The 18508-nt window shown below is 36.5% G+C and overlaps 1 protein-coding gene and 2 non-coding genes across 12 annotated transcripts in view; 1 reads left to right on the top strand and 2 right to left on the bottom strand.

The window, feature by feature from the left end:
* Window positions 1-18508, top strand: part of Atrx (ATRX chromatin remodeler) — a 139114-nt gene that overhangs the window by 103017 nt on the left and 17589 nt on the right. For all 10 annotated transcript variants that reach the window (XM_031366413.1, XM_031366378.1, XM_031366406.1 and 7 more), the window contains 8 exons: window positions 999-1129; window positions 2300-2388; window positions 2550-2722; window positions 7951-8104; window positions 9868-9974; window positions 13218-13326; window positions 14844-15021; window positions 16275-16469. In XM_031366413.1, coding sequence (XP_031222273.1) covers window positions 999-1129; window positions 2300-2388; window positions 2550-2722; window positions 7951-8104; window positions 9868-9974; window positions 13218-13326; window positions 14844-15021; window positions 16275-16469 — 1136 coding nt within the window. The remainder of the gene's footprint in view (window positions 1-998; window positions 1130-2299; window positions 2389-2549; window positions 2723-7950; window positions 8105-9867; window positions 9975-13217; window positions 13327-14843; window positions 15022-16274; window positions 16470-18508) is intronic.
* Window positions 13554-13660, bottom strand: LOC116095767. The gene has a single exon (XR_004120723.1). It is a non-coding gene; the product is annotated as a U6 spliceosomal RNA (small nuclear RNA).
* Window positions 14298-14483, bottom strand: LOC116095513. Its single transcript, XR_004120623.1, has one exon. It is a non-coding gene; the product is annotated as a U2 spliceosomal RNA (small nuclear RNA).

The following is an 18508-nucleotide window of genomic DNA, read 5'->3' as shown; positions in this document are numbered from 1 at the left end:
CTCAGAAATCCACCTGTCTCTGCCTCCCAAGTGCTGGGATTAAAGGCGTGCGCCACCACCGCCTGGCTGCAAGATATTTTTAACTGTAGCACTTATGCTCATTATTCTGTCTGCAGAGTTATTTATCCTACGTGACTGAAATTCTGTACCTGTTTTACTCCATCGCTTCATTTTCTCCACCCCCCCCCCATTTCTGGCAGTCATTCTATATTTCTATGGGTTTCAGGTCTTTTCATTTTCCTTCCGTAGCAGAGAGATCGCTGTCTATGTGTCTGTCCTTCCACTTCCTTCACATACACTTTGTACATCACAAGCATCATTTTTGAAAGACTTTCCAAGTCATCATACTTGGAAAGAATTGCTATAAGTCTGTCCTTATGGAGTAAGGCTTTATTTCTTTGTAATAGATGAAGGGACTATGAATACAATTCAGGAGATTTCAAAAATCTAAGGAAAAACAATCTATTTTTTGTGATCTTTACTTAAAATGACAGTGTCCTTCCCAGTATGAGATAGGCAACAGATTATAGGAGTATTAATAATTATGACTTTGTTGTGACTGAAATCAAAAGATAATATATGTTGCTGAGATCTTCAAGTATACTTGCTCTATTTTATTGCTTAATCTATCACTTTTCAAGAGTGTCTATATTCCTGAGTGTGGCAGTACACACTTGAATTCTCAGCACTTGGTGGTGGAAGCACGTGTATCAGGAGGTGTAGGCAACTTAGACCACATGAAGTTCTGTCTAAAGAAAAAAAAGGCATATATTTCTTTACAACATATTTGTTCTTTAATATTCTAATCATTTCTGTAAAGTGTGTTTCTCCTACAATCTTATTACTTCATGTGTTTCAGAATACTAACCGTAAGAAATGAGATTGTATAAGCCTTTCCAGACTTTGAAAAGTGTGTGTGTCATAGATAATCTAATTCAGAATCACCATGGTGGAAACGGAGATTTCTTGTGTCTTCAATTACAGTTTCTTTTGGTCAGGTGTAGGCAATAGTACTGAAGGTGGAAGAGGAAAGGCAGGTGCAAAGCTCTTCCAAGATTTCCAGATGTTAAGTAGAATCTGGACTCATCCTTGGTGTTTACAACTGGACTATATTAGCAAAGAAAATAAGGTAAATCAAGCACCTCAAATCATTTAAGTGCTACTTTTTATATTCTTTATACCGGAAGCAACTTTCCATTTCATTAATTCAGCTTCTTTTATTTTTTGTTCATTTGTATGTCTTTTTGCTGTCATTGAGATGGGTACTCACTATATATCCCTAGATTGCATGAAACTTGCTGTGTAGTCCACGTTCACCTCCGGCTTTTGGACTTGTCTTCCTTTTGCCTTCTTAGTGTTGATATTAGATGTGTATTGCCACCATGCCTAGCTTATTTTTGTATCTTGAATTCATTGTGCTTATAGGATCATTAAATGTTTGTTAATGTGCTGGGATTTGAACCCAAGGGGCCTACATCCTCAGTTCTAAATGTTCTTGTATTGAACCCCTTTAACTTTTTCAAGGGGTGGTGGTGTATGTCTCACTAATTGAATGTTTGCCTAATAAGCGCAAGACCTTCGTTTTGATTCCCAGTGACTTGAGCACACGCACTGAAAATAATGTAAAAATTTAAAAATTGGACTAGGGATGCAGCTCAATAGGTATAGTGTCTAGCATGTGTGATACACTTTGTTTGATCTCCAGGACCACACAAACCAGGCTAGGTGGCATGCATCTCTAATCCCAGCACTTGGGGGTGGGTGGAAGTAGGAGGACCTGAAACTCAGTCATCCTTGGCTACCATAGGGAGTTCATGGGCAGTCCATACTACAAGAGACTGTGGCTCCACAAACAAAATGACACCCATTTGAAATCTCATCACTTGGAAGGCTGAGGCATCCAGCATTGGGAGGACAGCTTTGGCTGAGAACTTGTCTGATGTATTCCTTTAGTTTGATGGAATTTTATGGTTATAGAAAAATGACTCAAGGAGCTCATTCTTACTTTAATTCAGTTTCTACAAATGTTAATATTGTATATAGTCATAGTAACTTATCAGAGCCAAGAGATTTACTTTGCTACAATACAACAAACTTTGTTTGCATTGCTTTATTTCTGCATTTTCTTCATCCCATCTAAGACCTCCTGTTTTATAATCCCATAAAATCACCATTGTTTCTTCCAATCTTCTATAGTTGCTTTGTCCTCATTCATTTTATATCACTTAAGTGAAATGAAATGTTTGACTTTCCAATATATGTTGAAATGGGCTACTAAAACATGTGTTCTTTTGTTTAGGGGTATTTTGATGAAGATAGTATGGATGAATTTATAGCTTCAGATTCTGATGAAACCTCTATGAGTTTAAGCTCAGATGAGTATGCAAAGTAAATTGAATACTTTCATTACCTATGCTGGGACGTTTAAAGCCTATACTTGTGGGTGGTCTTCTTATAATTGACTTTCTAGCCTTACTTAATACGCTATCTAATACAAAGTTCTCTCCCTCCCTCCCCCTCTCTTCCTGCCCACCCCCTTTTCATTTTAGGAAGAAGAAAACAAAGGGGAAGAAGGGCAGGAAGGACAGCAGCTCAAGTGGAAGTGGCAGTGATAACGATGTTGAAGTCATCAAAGTCTGGAATTCAAGATCTAGAGGAGGTGGAGAAGGCAGTGTGGATGACACAGGAAACAACCCTTCAGTTTCTCTGAAGCTAGATGAAAGTGAGTGTGCTGAACATTGATTTTTTTTGTGGGACATTGGCTGAGAACATATTAGGTTGTCCGTGTTTGTTTTGTCCTGTTATCCTAGAGAGTTGATGCAAAGGTATTTCTTTGCTTAAGTATTAAGAGGATACAGAGTTAGAACAAATCCTTAATGTTTAGTTGTAGGCAAGTCAGTTTGCTCTGTCTGGTAATTTGGAGGAAAGAAAAAGAAAAGCTAATTGTTTATTGAAATGTATGTGCCTGCACCCAACTATTCTGACTTCGTGTATAGCTCTTAAGTATAGTTCTTATATGATGTTGAAGTAAAGTTGCTAAATTTAATTTAATCAATGAATGTTAGAAATGGAATTCATGCTAAAATGTGCCTAATCTAAAGGCCTCTTGTAGGATTTCCACTTAGCTACATAGGAAACCTGGAAGCATTTCAGTAGTGTATTGTATAGATTAGAACAAATTTTAATCATTTAGATCTTTCCTTTCTAATTCTTCATAATCTGCTTTGGTTCTCCCTATAACATGTACAGGTCATTTTTCTGTTTTTCTCTACTTTATATGAAAATAAAGTTTACTGTCCAGTGGCTTCAGTTTTTCTCCCATTATATATGCTTAAGAGTTAGTGCTTAGCCATTCTATATTCTTAGTATCAGCTGACTGTGTTCAGGAGCTTTAAAGCTGGGATCAAATAGCAGAATATTTCCAATATCTTACTTCTAAATGGCTCTAAATATTTGGCATTGGGGAGCTATAGAGCAGAACAGTTAAACATCTGTAAGGAGGAAAGCAGTGTGGGTGGCAGCTGAATGATCTTGTGTTCAGATAAGCTTGATTGAGCTCAGGTCTGCAGCTGACTAACATAGTGATTCCTCTATAAACGCTTCTCTTTTCAGTACCTCTGTGGAGTAGACAGGTGGCAGCCTAACCACAAACCCTGGATTCTCCAAATCAGGGGAGTCATGAAATTTAAACTACAAAATTTCCCTCTTTCTTCTTCTCTTCGGCTACTCCATCCATTAAAGCAGCTTTATCAGCATTCATCTTCCAAGTAGAATTAAGAAGTATTTTCATCAACACAGCAAAAACTGTGATTATAGAGTTAAAGCAATGAAAAGCTTATGCTATCTCCTACTGTGCTCTCTCCTTCCATCCTTTCTACTTACAGTTCTGCAGTCTCTCCCTATATGTGTGTGTTCCTGGGAATAATATTCTTAAAGTAGTCTTATTGAACTTCTTTTTTTTTTTTTTTTTTTTTTTTCCTGTCAGGGCTGAAAAGAAACAATTGCTCAGTGCTGTAAATGAATTCCATGCAAATCAGAGGAATGGGGAGGAGTTGAAGGGGAGGCAGTAGGGTGCAGATTTGATGCATGTTTGAAATTCTCAAGGAATAAAATATTAATTAATTTTAAAATCTAGATAATAGCTCCCCCTCCTTTTTTGGCTTTCTATCGTGTCCTCAGTTGTGATGCTGTGAAGTTCTTGGAAAACACTAGGTCAGGGTGTAGATACTTGTATGTTGTGTGCTTGAAATCAGATGGAAAAACTCATGTGTTCTAAAAGACAAGCTTTGACTGCTTAGCTCGGACGTTTGCTTTTTAAACTTTGTGTGAAGTAAAGTAGAAGTTATTTATATGGAAATATAGTTCTTAAACTTACACACACACATACTTTATCAGAAACATTCTCTTGAAGAGAAGGGAGAAATACAGTTTTGTTCTTTAGATTTAAGCTCGCTCCAGTTAAGAATATATCCTATTGGGGGCTGGAGAAATGGCTCAGTGGTTAAGGCTGTTCTTTCGGAAGACCAGAGTTAGGTTCCCAGCAACCACATAGTGGCTCACAGCTATCTCCAATCTCATTTTCAGTTAATCAAAAGCCCTCCTCAGGCACTATGCATACACCCCTCCACACACACACAGGAAGATATATATACACATAAAAAATGAAAATTGTTAATAAAGAATGTGCCATACGAACTTACCTAGCTGTCACTGGGTAACTAAAATGAAATCACTTTCTTAGAGTGGTACATTAATGAGTCAGAATGTTGCGGCACGTGGAATTTTAGGTGGATGTTAAGTATAATTCTCTTGTAATAGTTTTTTAAATAGCATGTTCCATTAAGTCGTTTAGGTTTGCAGGATCACCCTTTTGTATTTTATTAGGTGGAAAGTTTATGGTAAAGAATAGCTACATAATCTAAAGATTATTGATTTATTAGTAGTATTTTTAAGTATACTTCATCCATGAATGGCTGTATATTATATTGCCTTAGTTTGGTTGAGTGGGTGGAGTTTTCAAGACAAGTCTTACTTTGTGGCACAGGCTTAGAAACCCTTGTGATTACCTTGTAGTAAGCGATCACCTTGTAGCCTCAAATGTTTGGTAGTCCTGCCTCAACTTCCTGACATTTTTAAATATATACCATTTCATATGTGAATATAAACTTTGTGATAGAATTCTTACATGTGATGTAGGGATGTATATTATTAGCACAAATACACTATCTTTTTTATTCAACAAATATATTCTTGTGTTTCCTATGTGTTAGGTACTGTTGTAAACAAAATACAGTGAAGGAGTTTACTGTTTGCCTTATTCCAACTGATTGCATAGTCTATAAAGGAGAAAGTTCTATTTGAGCCCACAATTCTAGTCGCTGAGTAGCCCATGTTTGGGTGTCCATAGGTAGTGGGGGCCTTGTTCTGTTCACCTTGTAAGAAATAAGAGGACAAAGCACAAGTGGACTTCCCAGAAACATTCCCACATGTGTTTTCCTGCCTCAGTTCCCTGATTTTTTGTAGGTATTCACCATTATCTCCCTTAACAACCTAACCATTTCTTGGCAATGAAAACTTAACATGAATTTTAGTGAAGACAAGCCATGTTTGAAACCACACTGCTTATTGAAACCAAACCAACAGCACCACACTGCTGGTGCTTTGCTTCCCCCCATTCTCTGTCTCTCTCCCCTTCCCCTTCCTTCCTCTCTTATTTATATGTACAGTTGTTTTGCAACTGCTTTCCTCCCTTTAAAGCATACACTTTACATTATTCCAAATGCAGCAGTAGTCCATTTTTTAAATATAGAAGACATCAAGAAGTTTTAAGTATATTTTGTTGAATTCTTTTCTTTTGTTGATTATTTTCTTAAAACTGAATCCCCTTAAAGAGTACACATTTTGTAAGTAAATGGTATGCCTCTTCCCCCAACCTCCCACCCAACTGAAAAAAACATGCCAGTTATTCTGAAGCTTGTGTGTTTGGCTGGTAAAATTGTTTTATTAACCTCACAACATTGGCTTGAAAAGCCAGATATGGTGGCACATGGCTGTAATCCCAGATGGAATCAGAAGGATCAGAAATTCAGAGCTACCCTTGGCTATATTGTAAATTCAAGGAATTCTTGGGGGTGTATGAAACCCTGTTCAGAAGGAAAACAAAATGAAGAAATAATTCTGTGTTAGTGATCCTTTGGGGTAACCTACAATAGCAAGTGTAGAATCATCCTGCACAGGTGTGCATTCATCTTGGTCATATTCACAGATTTCAGCCACACCAAAGATGAGATGGTGCTGAAAAATTAGACAGTCCTCTTCTACAGTGAATAGTGGTAGATGAAAAGACTTGTGGCTTCCTAAAATGCAGAAAATGGTAGAAGGGGGACCTGGACCAATGTAAGAGTTGGGAAAAGATGAAGGGAAATGAAGCACCATTCACTACACTACTACTACTGTAACTGTTAACCCCTGTAGTTACATGTATTGAGTGCACACCAGACCACTACTATCACCAGTCAGTCAAGGAAGTAGGAGAGGGATCACAGGCTCCTACTTTTACCTCTGAACTATTGGCAGTCATTAGATTTGGAGGAGGGGAAGGACTGTCTTAGTTGTGTATGTACCCTCTGCTATTCCCACTGCCTTCCAATTGATAGCACGAAACCCACAATTACACAGATGACCCTGGTTAATCTTGGTGGGACCCAGGAGAAAATGAACACAGGAACATGTAAAAGAGATTTTAAGGAAGGTTAAGTGGTGGGTAGAACTCGTAGGAAGTTAGAAGTGAGGACATATAAAAAATGTACATGTGGGAAATTGATAAAAAACATAATAGGAATAATCTTTTAAATGGTTGGCAAGAAGATTCAGTAGCTATGTGCCACATAAGCCTCCAGTCCTGAGTTTGATCTCTGGAACCCACAGTGAAGGTGGAAGGAAGGAAAGGACCAAAGAGTTTGCCTCTGCCTTCCGCTTGTGTGCCCTCCATTATACCCAATAATAAATATGCATTTGAGTTTTTTAAAAGAAAGATAATTGTAGAACACTAGAAATAAGCAACCTTAGAAAAATGTAGTGACAAGAAATACTAGTAAGCAGCCTGAGGAAAGTTAGCTCACAAACAAACAACATGATCAGAGTCGAGAGAAAAGAAAGTTATGGAAATAATGGCTAAAGTCTGTGAAATCAGCGTGTCGAATTACTGGAAAATCATACTGGATCTTTGTGTTGTAAAGTTTAAAGCTTAGGGAAAATGTATGGTAGTTTAGGGATACACTTGTAGTAAAATAGAAATGGGAACTATAAAAGGGAGGGATTACTTAGGTCTTAGAAGAAGAAAGAGAAAATGAACCATCTTCTAGACTTCACCTGCATAGAGTAGACCTTACAGTTCTGAAGCCTCTTTAGCATTTTTTAACTTTAATTCACATTATGTTTACATTGTCTAATTATTTCTTGTATATTTTACTTTATTGTTAATAATAACAAAATAGTTCAGTATGATTGGGTGATTTTTTTTTTTTCATGTCAGACTTTGGATTTAGTAGCCCAGTGAAGAGATTTTCTTCCTTGATCTCTCTGTCTCTGTTGCTTCTTGTCTCTTACAGTGTGTTTTCAGGATTTTAGTTTTTTGAGGTCTGGGGGATTTGCATTTCTTTATGGTCTCTTTCTGAGCTCCTCAGCCCTGCTTGTAGGGTCTGCCTTGCATTCTCTCAGAATCAATCTTCTGCTTGCTGTCATCTTGTATTTCGCTGAGCCTTCATCTCTCCATTCTCTGCCTTCCCTCAGTGTAGTGCTCTTTGTCCTGTGATGGCATCTCTCTCTGTGTTCATCTGCTGTCCTAAGTAGCCATCAGTCTCTTAGCTTTCTTACTCTAGCTTGTTTGCTGTCATTCAGGTTTTTTTTTCTTATTATTGTACTTACTTATGCTCCATTTATTTTATTTAGGTAAAACTACTTCCACTTCTAACCCAAGTAGCCCAGCTCCAGATTGGTACAAAGATTTTGTTACAGATACTGATGCTGAGGTTTTAGAACATTCTGGAAAAATGGTACTTCTTTTTGAAATTCTTCGAATGGCAGAAGAACTTGGGGATAAAGTGTAAGCTTTTTATATATATATATCTGTTATAAATTAACTTTTTGGTAACCATACTATTGTTTATAATGTTTATTTAAACAAATCTGATATGTGTTCTTCCCATGATAAGTTGTAATTTCTTTGATTATTACAATGCCTTGGCAGTACAACCAGCTACTTTCCTTAGAAGTGGCTCTTTCTGAGTATAGAATCAAAAATTTTTTCTTCAGTGCTTCAAGTTTTCACTATATAGTTCAAGATGGTCTTAAAATCAGCAGTCTTTCTGCCTTTGGTCCCAAGTACTGGGATTAATTGGTTAAAAATATGTTTTGAAGCAGAAACACTAGGAATTGATAGATTGAATACAGGCAGTAAATAATCAAAGAGTGACTACTAGCTCTGCAACTTAAATGACAGTAGATTGTGGTATTAATTCCTAAAATGGGAAGGCTAAAGAGTAAACAAGTATATTAGAAATATAACATTTTCTTTGGGCTAAGTTTAAATAACATGTTATTCTTAAAAGATGAAAAGTAGGAACTAGATATATGATTCTTCTTACATACATGTTTGTTGTTTGTTTTTCTGTTATCAACTTGTATGATTTAATTTAATGTATGATAATTTGAGAGCTCGGGGATGTCTGCAGCTTAGTGGTAGAGTGCTTGCCTAGTGTGTACAAGGTTTGGTCATTAGCAATTTCAAGTTTTGATTTGCATATCATGTTTAATAGTGACTTTCTCATCATTGTAACAGAATACCTGATAGAAACAGCTTAAAGGAGGAGCCATTTACTCTGGGTTATGGTTGCAGGGGAATTTTAGTTCATCCTTCACAAAGGGGGAAGCGTGGCAGAGGGAGTGTAACGTGGCCATTGTGCACAGACCCCAGGAAGTAGATAAAGCCCATCTACCCCCAGCGAACGGTTTATGCAAGTATTGCTTTAAAAAGTTTCTAATTACATGTGTGTGTGTTCCCAGTGCCATGGCACATGTGGGGAAGTCACAAGAGAACTTTAGGAGTCGGTTTTCTCCTTCCACCATGTGGGACCCTGGGGTTGAATTCCAGTTGGTGGCAAGCACCTTTACCCACTGAACCATCTTGCCAGCCTTGTATTGCTTTTTATATTTTCATATGCTAATAAAGCAAGTGAAACCCAAATAGCCTATTCAGGTAAGAGTATTTTTATCAATCATTGAACAATTTTTCTTTGTTGTTTGTAACTAGAAGACATTCGTATTTTGACATTTGGTCATAATGACTCTTAACTTCTTTGCATGATACATAGCTCAGTGATTCCTAAACTAGTCTTAATTGCTAATTGATTTAGGCTGACCTCTTTTCCAGCTTAATAGTCCAAAGTCCATTTTGATATCAGTTTAATAGTATTTCTAGGAACCTAAAGTCCTAAAGTTTGTAGTTCAGAATTAATTGTTTGAGTGACTTTACTGAAGTTTGTTTGATTCTGGGGAAGGCAACTGAGCCAACTGAACTGTTGCTCTGGTTTTGTCTGGACTCTGTTGCATTGATCTTCTCCTGTCCCTTCAGTGGTGTACTACCATGTACAATTATACAATTAATTTGCCTTTTCTTGTTGTTTCCTTTTATTGTTGTATTCCTGTACTAACATCTTACAGTCAACTTGTTAATTTCTTTAAAGTATATCTTGTTGAGGCTTTTGCATTTTATTATAAAGTTTTATGTTAAATTCATAGATAATTAGGAAAAATAATAACTTTCAGGATTTATCTTCTAATCCATGAACACTAATTTTTTTTTTTAAGTCTTGTTTTCAGCCAGTCGCTCATATCTCTGGACTTGATCGAAGATTTTCTTGAGTTGGCTAGTAGGGAGAAAACAGAAGATAAAGATAAACCTCTTATTTATAAAGGTAAGTTATAAGCATTTCTGTATTACCATTTTTAAAACACTCACTGGAACATAATGAATAAAGGAAAGATATTTATTTATTTAAAGATAAAGGAAACCAAATTACCCAGTAGCTCACCACCTTGCCATGTCAAAGTATCCTGTATTTTCTCCTTGTCTGTATCCACAGACATCTTTCTGGTCAGTGTGTCTCTATTTCTTGTCTCCATTTGTTCCCATTTCTCCCCTCACTTTGAAGCAGAGACAGGATATTTAGCTAAGATGGCCACTTCTGATCTTCTTGTCTCAACGTCACTCATGATGGGATTACGCCAGTGGCTGTTGTGCTTGGCTCGGTTTCTTCCCTTTACATCTTTCTTGTGCACCTTTGAGGTCTGCAGGGTGACATTATGGGGACGAATAGTGAATCAGCTACTACATTGAGCTCCATTAATGTGTCTGTCATTGTATAGTTTTGTCATTTAACAAAAACTAATAACAGTAACATTACAATATTAGGCAATTGAATTTAGCATTGAAAACAAGTTTATTAATACATAATCCGTATCTTACACGTTTTAGTCAATGTGAAAAATCCACTGGTTTTAGGATATTTAGATGTATTTTGGAACTAGTGCCGTAGTCAATTTTTAAGTATCTTAATTACTTCTGTATGAAGTCCTATATTTCTTTAGTTATTACTCCCCTATTCCTCAGCTTCTGTATAGCTAAGTAACCAGAACTCTCCATGCCTTCTGTGAGTGACTTATTCTGGACTGCTGTGGAACTTTATAATACATAGTCTTTTGTTACTGACTTCTTTCACTTTGTGAACTCACTTCAGTGTTAACCTATTTATGGATGGTGTTGTTATATTATACTTTTTTATAATCTAATATCGCACTGTGTCTAATTCTATATTTTGATCAGTCATTCATTTGATAATGGGGACATTTTTCATTTCTGGGCTGTTGTAAATAGTGCTCTTTTTACTATTTTTAGTTTTCATTTTTTTTAAAGATTTATTCACTTTATATTTAAGAGTACACTGTAGCTGTCTTCAGACACACCAGAAGAGGGCATCAGATTCCATTACAGATGGTTGTGAGCCACCTGTGGTTGCTGGGATTTGAACTCAGGACCTTCAGAAGAGCAGTCAGTGCTCTTAACTGCTGAGCTATCTCTCCAGCTCCCAGTTTACATGTTTTTAAACACCAATTTTCAAATCTTTTGAATAGAATTGCAGACTATAGAGTAATTTCTATATGGTGATTCTCTGTAAAACTCATTCTGGAGATGTAGTTCAATGATAGAGTACTTAACTTGGATGTACAAAGCTTTACGTTTCAGCCTCAGGACCACAAGAAACTAAAAACCAGCCTGTTTGGGAATAGCAGGGAGGCATCTCTGGAAGCTGAGCTGTGAGCTCAGGCCATGAGCTACTTCCCACATTTTTCTGTGCAGCCTTTCTGTTTCCTCTATGCTTTTCAGCTGGCCTGCCTACTCTTTCATGGATCCTGATGCCTTCCCTTTTCTCTTCTGAATGAAGTCCTTGGTTACTCTGATTCTTATTATTTCAGAGATAGCATATATGTCAGCATTTCATTCAGGGTCCTTTGGGGGGAGGTGTTCTTAGTTTGCTTACCAGGTGATGACATCTTTCACCATACTTGCTTAGTTTCTATTCTTCTGTTCCCTAGTAAATTTGACCTGATTTTGTTGTTCCACGCTTATCAGTTTATAATTTTATAAATTGTCTTTGTCAAGCATTGGCTTTAACTACCAATAAAGTCTTTTAAGTAACTATTATTACTATTGCTAGGACTGTGATTGCTAGGACTATGTGTCAGGTAAGTACCAGAATTTGGAACAGCATGGATTTTAATTAAGGCTATCAGACTCAGATTAGGAATCATTATCTAATAGTCTATGCAGTATTTCAAAGTTCAGAGCACACCCAAATCTTGAGAGTTGTATGTACTGGCCAGTTTGGCAAAGTCTCAGGCTGGTGGGGGTAGAGAACAGCATTGAGAGCCGTTTCTCAGGAGTCTTCTACCTTTTCTTTGAGTAAGGTACTGGGATTACAGGCATGCTGCAGTGTGGCGATCATTAATTCATGGTGTAAGTAATTATCCCTTGTTTAAGAAAGGATGATTTTTCTGCTGTGTGCAGTAACAGAGCCGTATAACTCGACAACTAGGAAGGCAGAAACAAGAAGGATCATGTGTTTAGTTGGCAGCCTTGGCTATGGAGTGAAACTGTCCCTCAAGAAAACACTGTAAAGGGGGTAGCAGAATAGTTTTTTACCAAATGAATATGCAGACCTCATTTTTGTTTATTGTGGATGGTCCCACAGGGACTTGCTAGAAGAGAGTTTGTTACTGAGTTATCTCTTTAGTAATAGAACCCACCTTTTAGTTTGGCTTTTTTGTCTGTGTGTATTTGTGCCCATAAGTACACCTGGGCCTCTGAGTACATGGAGGCCAGAGTTCAGCTACAGATCTTTCTTAGTTACACTCCATCTTATTTGGTCTAACTGAATTCAAGTTCACAGTTTCAATTAGGCTGGTAGGCTAGTGAGTCCCTGGCATCTGGTGCCTCCCACCATGCCCAGCTTCTGTCTGTGTCCTGAGGATCCAAACCCAGGTCCTCATATTTGCAAAGTAGCCACTGAGCCATTTACCCAGAAACTAACATTTAGTTTCTGTTCCTAACTAATAGAGGCTCAAATTCACTCTATGTGATCGTGGCCTTAAAGTTCTAATCTTTCTGCCTCTACCTCCCAGGTGGTGCCAGAATTGTGTGTATGCAACCTGCACCACATTTGGCTTTATTTCATACCAGGGATCCAGGGCTCCATGCATTCTGCCAGCTGAACTACATCTCCAACTTGTATTTTGAGTTTTTCAGAATGTCTAGTTATGGAGTCCAAGCCTGGCCTGGACCATGAAATTGCCCTCCTGATGCTGGGATTATAGGCATGTACTATTCCACTTGGCCTGTCACTCACTTAATTTTTTTTATTAAGTTTAGTTATTGTGTATATAGGTGTTTGGGCATGTAAGTGGAGGTCAGAGAACAACTTGGGGGAACAGCTCTCTTCTTCCACCTCATGGGTCCTGGGAATCAAAATCAGGTTGTCCAGCTTTTTGGCAGGAACCTTTACCCCTTCAGTCATCTTGCTTTTAAGTAGTACTCAAGAATGAAAATGTACAATTATGAAAGAGCAGCACATGAAGTTTGAGTTTTCTTATTCCATTTTCAGGTGAAGGAAAGTGGCTCCGAAATATTGACTATTACCGCCTGGATGGCTCTACTAATGCACAGTCAAGGAAGAAGTGGGCTGAAGAATTTAATGATGAAACCAATGTGAGGTATGCAGTATTTTCTATATGTATAGGTAGTTTTCAATTTGGGTTCAGTAAAATTAGCTTTTTAGTATATTCTCTCATTCTTTTCTCTATTTTTTTATTTAAAAGTAATATTGCCATGAATTTGTTTTTGGTTAAATCTTTTTGTACTTGCATAATTCATTCTTTGGATTAATTCCTAGCAGTTACAATGTTGGCCCAAAAGAAAAATTTGCTGAATTTAATCCTATTAGAATATGGAACGCTTCACAAATTTGCATGCCATCCTTGCGCAGGGGCCATGCTAATCTTCTCTGTATCGTTCTAATTTTAGTATATGTGCTGCCGAAGCGAGCACATATTCTCTCATTTTTAATAAATGATGTAATCAAGGCCCAAACTAGGTGAACTACAACTTTCACCCCCAAATATACTCGTGGACATTGTAGCCATGTGAGTCTCACATCTATCACTTACTAAATGTATTTGAGCCGGACATGGTAGCATATGCTTTAATTCCAGCATTTGGGAGGCAGGAGCAAGTGGATCTTTGTAACGTCAGTGCCAGCCTTGTCTACATAGTAAGTTGCACTCCAGCCAGGGCAACACTGTAAGATTCTGTCTCAAAATATTTATGATTCATGCTTTGTTCCTTTTTATTTTTGAGTTCTAGGGCATCATAGCCATTGACTTCTCAAGGTTATCGAATTGTTCCCAGGTTTGGGAATTAAAATTAAAACTATTCTAAATGTTCTTGTACAAATTTTTTTGTAATCACTAGTATTTCCCTTGTAGTGATGAAGTCTGAGGATGTTAAATACTGGTTTGTGTGATAATCTCACGTTTGTCTGTGAGATTGTCAGTTTTCCAAAGTGACTCTATGGTCTTTCTTCCAGCAATGTAAGAAAGTTCGAGTTCTGCATTTGTCTCGGCACTTACTATTGTCATGTTTTTACAAATGCTAGTCGGTTTATTCATTCATTCACATTCTTCAAAGGTGGTGCACTGTTCCTGGAGGAACTGAAATACCAGGTCGATGCGTGGAGTGGACAGAAACTACTCCTATTCCATCTCTTAGCTTCAAAAATCCGTGTAACATACTACCCTTGGATAGAGGATACATTGGATATTACACTGATAACACACTACACTTGATTTTAGCCAAAAGGCTGAGAAATAATCCTAATGTGATTTTTAATTTGCTTTTCTCCAATCATAAATCAGACAGATTGAATTCTTATATGTATATTGGTAATTTTTTTATTTAAAATAATTTTACATGTATTTTGATCATATTCTTTCCCTTCTCCCAACTCTTCTGAATCTTAAGTCCTCTTTAATTATAAATTGTTGGAGGTTTTAAAGTTAATAATATAGTTATAATTAACTTAATAATTAATGCAATTACAAATTTATGATTTTTTTTTGTTTTTGGGAAGCTGATTCCTCTTAAACCACTGTAGATAAAGTATGCTTTGTGTGTGCACTGTTGTAATATTAAAAGTCATAGCTAAGCATTTATTTTATATTTTCATTTTTAGAGGGCGATTGTTTATCATTTCTACTAAAGCAGGATCTCTTGGAATTAACCTGGTAGCTGCTAATAGAGTGATTATATTTGATGCTTCTTGGAATCCATCTTATGACATCCAAAGTATATTCAGAGTTTATCGCTTTGGACAAACTAAGCCTGTTTATGTATATAGGTTCTTAGCTCAGGTAGGTTTGTCATTTACATTTCTTTCATATTAAAAAGTTGGACAAAGCTAATAATATTCTAGAGGTACAGAACCTATACAGATGAAACTGATGAATACTTTCAACATGTACCACATAGATCTCTTACAAAGGGACACTTGGAAATATTCTGTAAATGTTTTAAATATTACAGAAATGTATTCTGTAAATAAAGCAGAAGTCGAGTTAGCCTTAGCAGGCACACATTCTAGCACATAGGATATGTAGGTAGGAAAGGGGTAGTTTCAAGGACAGTCTTCTTTCCATAATGAGACCTTTGTTTAAAAACAAAATCAACTCCCCTTCAGAGTTCACACCTAAGAAAATAAAATTGAAGAAATATTTGCATTTCAAGTTCATTTATTGTCATCACTAGTATTTCCCTTGTAGTGATGAAGTCTGAGGATGTTAAATACTTGTTTGTGTGATAATATTGCTATTTTTCATCTTAAAAGTATTTTATGTGACTGTGGAATATGAATTAGAGAAAAGAAAGTGGATGGTAAATCCTTGTAGAGTCAAATTGCCCTTTTTAACTAGTAGCATATCTGCTTTAGGAACAGGTGTGTCATACACTCTACCTGCACCTACATCTAGTCTTTTCTCAATTACAGCCTTGGTTTTACTGATAGATCCTTACTTGGTCTTCCTCCATGTGGCATGTGGTTGTGTCTCTTTCCTGTTATTTAAATGTACAGCTTTTTAATATTTTAGTGTATAGGTAATGAATACTATATGTCAGTATGCCAGCATGTTCTGGGCTAAAGAAAGCAACATTTGACAGAAGAGAAATTTTGGTTATTGTCGGCCTTTTCTGTATTATACATAGACCTGATTTCTTGCATTCTAATTTCAGTATGCATCTAAATTTTCTTTCGTGTCCCTTTTCTTTCTGATTGTCTTGATATCTGCCTGCTCTCTGGCTTTCACCAAGTATACAACTCTCTCAAGGCAGCACACACATCCATTTTGGTCAGATAATTTAGAATGACTCTCCATAGTCTAATTTTCTTAATTTGATGATAAATTAAGATGGTAAGTTTTCTTAACCAGATGAGCTCTGTCATAAATGGAGCATCACTGCTAGGCAACATATGACCTTGAACTGTTACCTTTTTATATTGACCAGTAATTAGATTTATGTGAGATTCTATGTTGACCTATTTCCTTATTTGTATAATTGTTCCTCTCTTCTTCTTCTTTTTTTTTTTTTTTTTTAAAAAAAAAAAACAAAGGGAACCATGGAAGATAAGATTTACGATCGTCAGGTAACAAAGCAGTCACTATCTTTCCGAGTTGTTGATCAACAGCAGGTTGAGCGTCATTTTACCATGAATGAGCTTACTGAACTTTATACTTTTGAGCCAGACTTATTAGATGACCCTAATTCAGAAAAGAAGAAGAAAAGGGATACCCCCATGCTGCCGAAGGTATGTTTATTCAGATTATTAGGTTAACTAATAAACCAAATGCCTAAGAGACCAAGGAAAGTCTTACTACTATGTGAAAGGGAGTCTTCTGGAGGCCACTGCACAGATTGTCAGAGATTAACTTATATTTAATAAGCTCTAATCTCTATGATTATAAATGTAAGGATGCCCGATTGCTTCTCCATAGGCACTATAAAAGATAGTTTTTCTGAAAAGCATACTTTTTAGTTTAAATAGCATTCCTGTTTTTCAGAAAGAAATCTGAGCAGATGCCTGAGTGGAAATCATGAAGACTGTATTTCCCTATGCTTCCAGTTAAGCGCATGCATATTTAATTAACTGTACTAGGAAGTTAGCCGCCTCTTCTTTACCTTCTTTCTGTCATAGACCAATTAAGAATCAGCAGATTGGCCTATGAAAAATTACCTGTCATCCTAGTTATGAGGGAACTGTAAATCAAAACCATAATGAGATACTACCTTGTACCTGTTAGGGTTGCTGTTAAAGGAACAAAAAGGAGTAAGGATTGGTAAGGATATGGATAAGGGAAATCATTATGCACATTTGGGGGGATCTGAAAGAAAATAATCATACTGGAGGGTTACAGTGGTCGTCTAGAAGTAGGAGCAGGAAGAGAATAAGAAAACACTCCAAGGTGGATGGGGATTGGGTTAATAGAACGTAGATTAGGAATCTTATTATGACGGTAAGATCTATTGAAGTTTAAACAAGAAACACTTTTCATCTTAAAAGTATTTTATGTGACTGTGGAATATGAATTAGAGAAAATAAAGTGGATGGTAAGTCCTTGTTAGGATGCTATTAAGATGATGTAGATGGCAGTTACTGGCAGGCCTAAATAAACCACAGTGTCAACAGTAGAGGTTGTACTGTCCAGTTAGCAAATGTTAGATTTGTTCCTCGGGCTTGTATTGGCTAGTTCCTTTCATCTTGCCAAACTTTGATAGGGTTTATTTTGACATTTGCAGTGAAGCAAAAGCTACCTCCTATTATTATAGTATAATTGTAGCTATAGTCCCTTTTTTATGTTTATTATCCTTAATTTTTATTAATTTTTTTCATATGATATATTTTGATCATGTTTTCTCCCTTCCCTACCCCACTACTCACTGAACTTTGTGCTCTTTTTCCTGTTTTGTTTTGGCTTTTCTCCCTTACTTTGTTTTGGTTTTTATTTTGTTTTTTTTTTTATTATCCTTAGTCAAAAATGATATATCTTAATTTTTTCCTCAACTTGCATTATCTAAGTAGTTATTAAGTAGCCTGCCTTTTCTATGTGAAGTTTTCCAGAACTACTTATTTCTAACGTACCTTATGTGATTGTATGCCTTTCTGCCTGTTTATTGTCCTCTTAATGCACAATTCTTGGTTTTGTATTTCTGGGTTTTTTTTGTTTTGTTTTGTTTTGTTTTGTATTTCTGTTTTTTTAGTTTTACTTCTCACCTTTCAAATTATATTTGATGTCTTAGATGTAGTTTACTAGTCACTTGACTATGCTTTGGTCTCTTATTTTTACATTCTTCCTCTGCTCTCTTTCATAGTGAGCAGTATAACACTACCCTTTAAAAATAGTAGGATGTCACTGAACTATCACCATTCCTTAATGATGTCCTGTCATTGAGAGGTGTAACTACAGTTTATCGAGTGTTTAGTCTTGCTCTGTTAGTTTCTCTGGATAGGTTTATGAAAGGATGATAATTGATTTTACCTTGTGTCTGGTTTTGTCTGGATCTGTTTGCGCTTTGCACATCTTACATGAGTCCTCCTCTGCTAACCACAACACCAGCCCTGTATCTTGTGTCTTCAGTTCCTTCTTCAATCTGCCATATTGGTCAACTTCATTCATGGCCATAGAATATTAACTTGTATTTTCTTGAATCTACACATAGAATTCTTAATTGTTGTTGCCAGTGAAATTTTTCTCTTTTTTGGAAATTCAGTAGCTTCATAATCCTGTGAATACTTTTTTCTTTTAGTGAATTAAATTTAAGATCTTCTGAATCATGCCTGCTAAGTGT

Source organism: Mastomys coucha, chromosome X, assembly GCF_008632895.1.
Source record: "Mastomys coucha isolate ucsf_1 chromosome X, UCSF_Mcou_1, whole genome shotgun sequence".
NCBI lineage: Eukaryota > Metazoa > Chordata > Mammalia > Rodentia > Muridae > Mastomys > Mastomys coucha.
The sequence above is the reverse complement of the archived record's forward strand: the minus strand, read 5'-3'. Positions and strand labels throughout refer to the sequence as shown.